General features: G+C 51.4%; 1 protein-coding gene across 1 annotated transcript; it reads left to right on the top strand.

Moving 5' to 3' along the window:
* Nucleotides 1–434: 434 nt before the first annotated feature.
* On the top strand, nucleotides 435–1,875 carry PtA15_17A124 (uncharacterized protein; the record flags this gene model as incomplete). Its single annotated transcript, XM_053164207.1, has 2 exons — nucleotides 435–464; nucleotides 1,468–1,875. The coding sequence occupies 2 exons, from the start codon at nucleotides 435–437 to the stop codon at nucleotides 1,873–1,875; spliced, it is 438 nt and encodes a 145-aa protein (XP_053028197.1).
* Between the last annotated feature and the right edge of the window lie 789 nt (nucleotides 1,876–2,664).

Below are 2,664 nucleotides of genomic sequence, written 5' to 3'. Positions count from 1 at the left end.
CCTGTGGTTTGTGTCAGTAATCACCCTTCACATTATAAGTAGCATCTAACATGGAAAATGTGCCAACCTCTGCCTGAATAAATTTTTTCCAACCTTCAATATAAGAGTCTTTCTTATGAAAGATTCTTGCTATCTCTGTAACCAATTCAAGCGTTGATTTTGCACCATTATATGTTCCCCAGGAATGTCAACGGTATACGAGTTTATTGTGCTTTTTTCTGAGTAGGCCAGTGATGAATTCTTTTGGTGACATCTTCAATTGTGTTAGATGGTCACAAATTTCAAGGATTTTTTGTTCATCTGAGAGAGTTGTGTCAGGGACAGTGTCTGGAGTCGCATCTTGCAAAGGCATCTTGGGAGGGAAAATTTGAGTCACCAATGGAAAGACAGCAAAAGAGGCGGAGTGACTCGGTTACACTGGGTGATGTCCGGTGATGTTAACTCGGAAGGTTTCAAAAATCATAGTATGTGCAAGAGATTGATAATATGCACTTTGGCATGTGTATTCAGCTCTCATGTACTTGCCTTGCATGTACAAATGTACGGTCAATCCAAGCATCTTGGTAAGATGATGTTACAAGCTTTGTAACTTCAAGACCGTTCGATTTAATGACATGAGACCTATGTAGGATCAAAGGCAAGATCCAGGCCTTCAATCTGGCACCAGGGCGGCCTGATTGGCCCGCAGGACGCAATTTTAGTGTGGTGTCAAAGTTTGACACCAGCCAAATGGGTTGAGGTGGTCCTCAGCGCTCATGCCAAATTTCCCCGCTTACTCCCAAGTCCCTCCTTTGGAGGCTCGCGCTTCGCGCGAGGGGCGCCAGCCTGCCAACTCAGAAGGGAGGACTGATTAAGTTTGATCCTGAGGATTGGGAGACGTCCAGTTCGGAATCCGAGTACCCTGCTGCAGTCTTGGCCACCCATTCAGTCCCGTCAAATCCTTCTACCCGTCAAACTCGTGACGCAAGCTCAGATGTAGAAGTCATGCAACCCTCAGATATCAACTCTGGGATCCATCGGTCACCCGCTCGCAAGATGCCTCGCAGCCCCGCCGCGGAAGGCATAGCGCAGACCGTGAGTCGGCTCAACTTTGGGCGAGACCGTTCGCCGCCAAGGTTCGCACGCAGCCGCAAGGTCCCGACGCCCAGATCGCCATTGGCTAGTTCTTGGATCAGCATGACAACCCCGAGCTCCCATCTGCGAATGAATGAAGCCGGCAGACGTTTAGAGTTGGAGGAATTCCTCCAAATGTGCAATGTCCCGAATGACGACCCACTCCCGCGGGGCTTAATCAAGCTGCACCACATCGGTCGCTGGGATTTTTTCCTGGACACCTCTACGATCGCCCTAGCCAAGCTCAACTTTCCCGCGCCCCTGGCGTCCCAATTGATGAAGGGGGCCAGATGGTTAATCCCCACTCACACACTGCCCGCTCATGACGCTGTGACCCCACGCGCAATCCCCCAGGACCGAGTCAACGTCGGCACTCCAAGCGCCCTGGACCAGGTCAGCGGGGCCACTCCAGGCACTCACGCACTGCCGGGGGCCCAGGACCGCGCTGGGACAACCGCGACGGCTGTCTCTGGCCTGCAATCCACCGCTGGCGGCCGACCTGCGGCCTTCTGCCACCCCACCTCTTCAACCACGCCGTCGGCCAAGGAATCCTTCAGAAAAGCGGCTGTGGAGGCTGGCGGCCGACCTGCGGCCTTCTGCCACCCCACCTCTTCAAACACGCCGTCGGCCGAGGAATCCTTCAGAAAAGCGGCTGCAGAGGATGACATGACCGACGATTTGTCAGACAACTCCGATGAAGAGTCTGAGCCCTCGCCTTTGGCTGTGTTGCGCTCCAAGGTCGCGCCCACTCAGGAGATCTGAGCAAATTTCCAGGCAAATTGGCACGATTGCCGTGGTAAGTAGCACCATGCGTGCAATATCTTCTTTCACATACTTCCTAATATGGCACTTGGTCCCTAGTTGTATCTCACTCGAGTTAGGCCCAGATCCTTTATGCAATTCATCATAAAGTTCTGGTTGACTCATGCATTTAATTGCTCACCAGATAGAGCCTAATAACCCATGTCCAAAAATCATGGTCTCGTAGATTCAACAGCGAGATCCACTGAGTGATTCAAATTACAGCTAAGTCCCCGCACTGTGGAGCCGCAGGCTTGTCGATTCAACTGCGAGATCCAGATTGGAGGCCTGCTCAAAGTGTGTGCAGGGGTCTCCCCAGGCGCACCGCGGGAGCTCCTTGTCTTCCCCTTCTCCAAACAACCAATGATGTGTCTGTGATCTGACTCCGTGCAACCAGGAAATAATGTATATTGTTATTGTATTTATATCTATTGAGGGTAACATAGAGTGAAAACTCTAACATAGACACACATGAGGGACCCAGCGCGTGCTGTCAACATACAAAATAGGAGGAGGTGTAACACTATGAAATCATATAGTGGAGGGAGGAAGAAATCATGTAGTGGAGGGAGGAGCCACCAGGAAGTACCTGAGTTCAATCCCCGCCTGAGTAACCAGTTCCCAAGAAGATTCTTCTCATCACATCCGGCGTGACAATCGTGGGCAAAAACTCCTTGATTATCTCCGCATCCGCGCGGGTTCCAGTGAGAATCTGCGCTCGCTTCAATTGCGACTTGAGGACGGAGAATA

The sequence above is a fragment of the Puccinia triticina genome, chromosome 17A, assembly GCF_026914185.1.
Source record: "Puccinia triticina chromosome 17A, complete sequence".
In the NCBI taxonomy this organism is placed as follows: domain Eukaryota; kingdom Fungi; phylum Basidiomycota; class Pucciniomycetes; order Pucciniales; family Pucciniaceae; genus Puccinia; species Puccinia triticina.
Note: the sequence above shows the minus strand (reverse complement) of the source record. Positions and strands in the feature narration are given on the sequence as shown.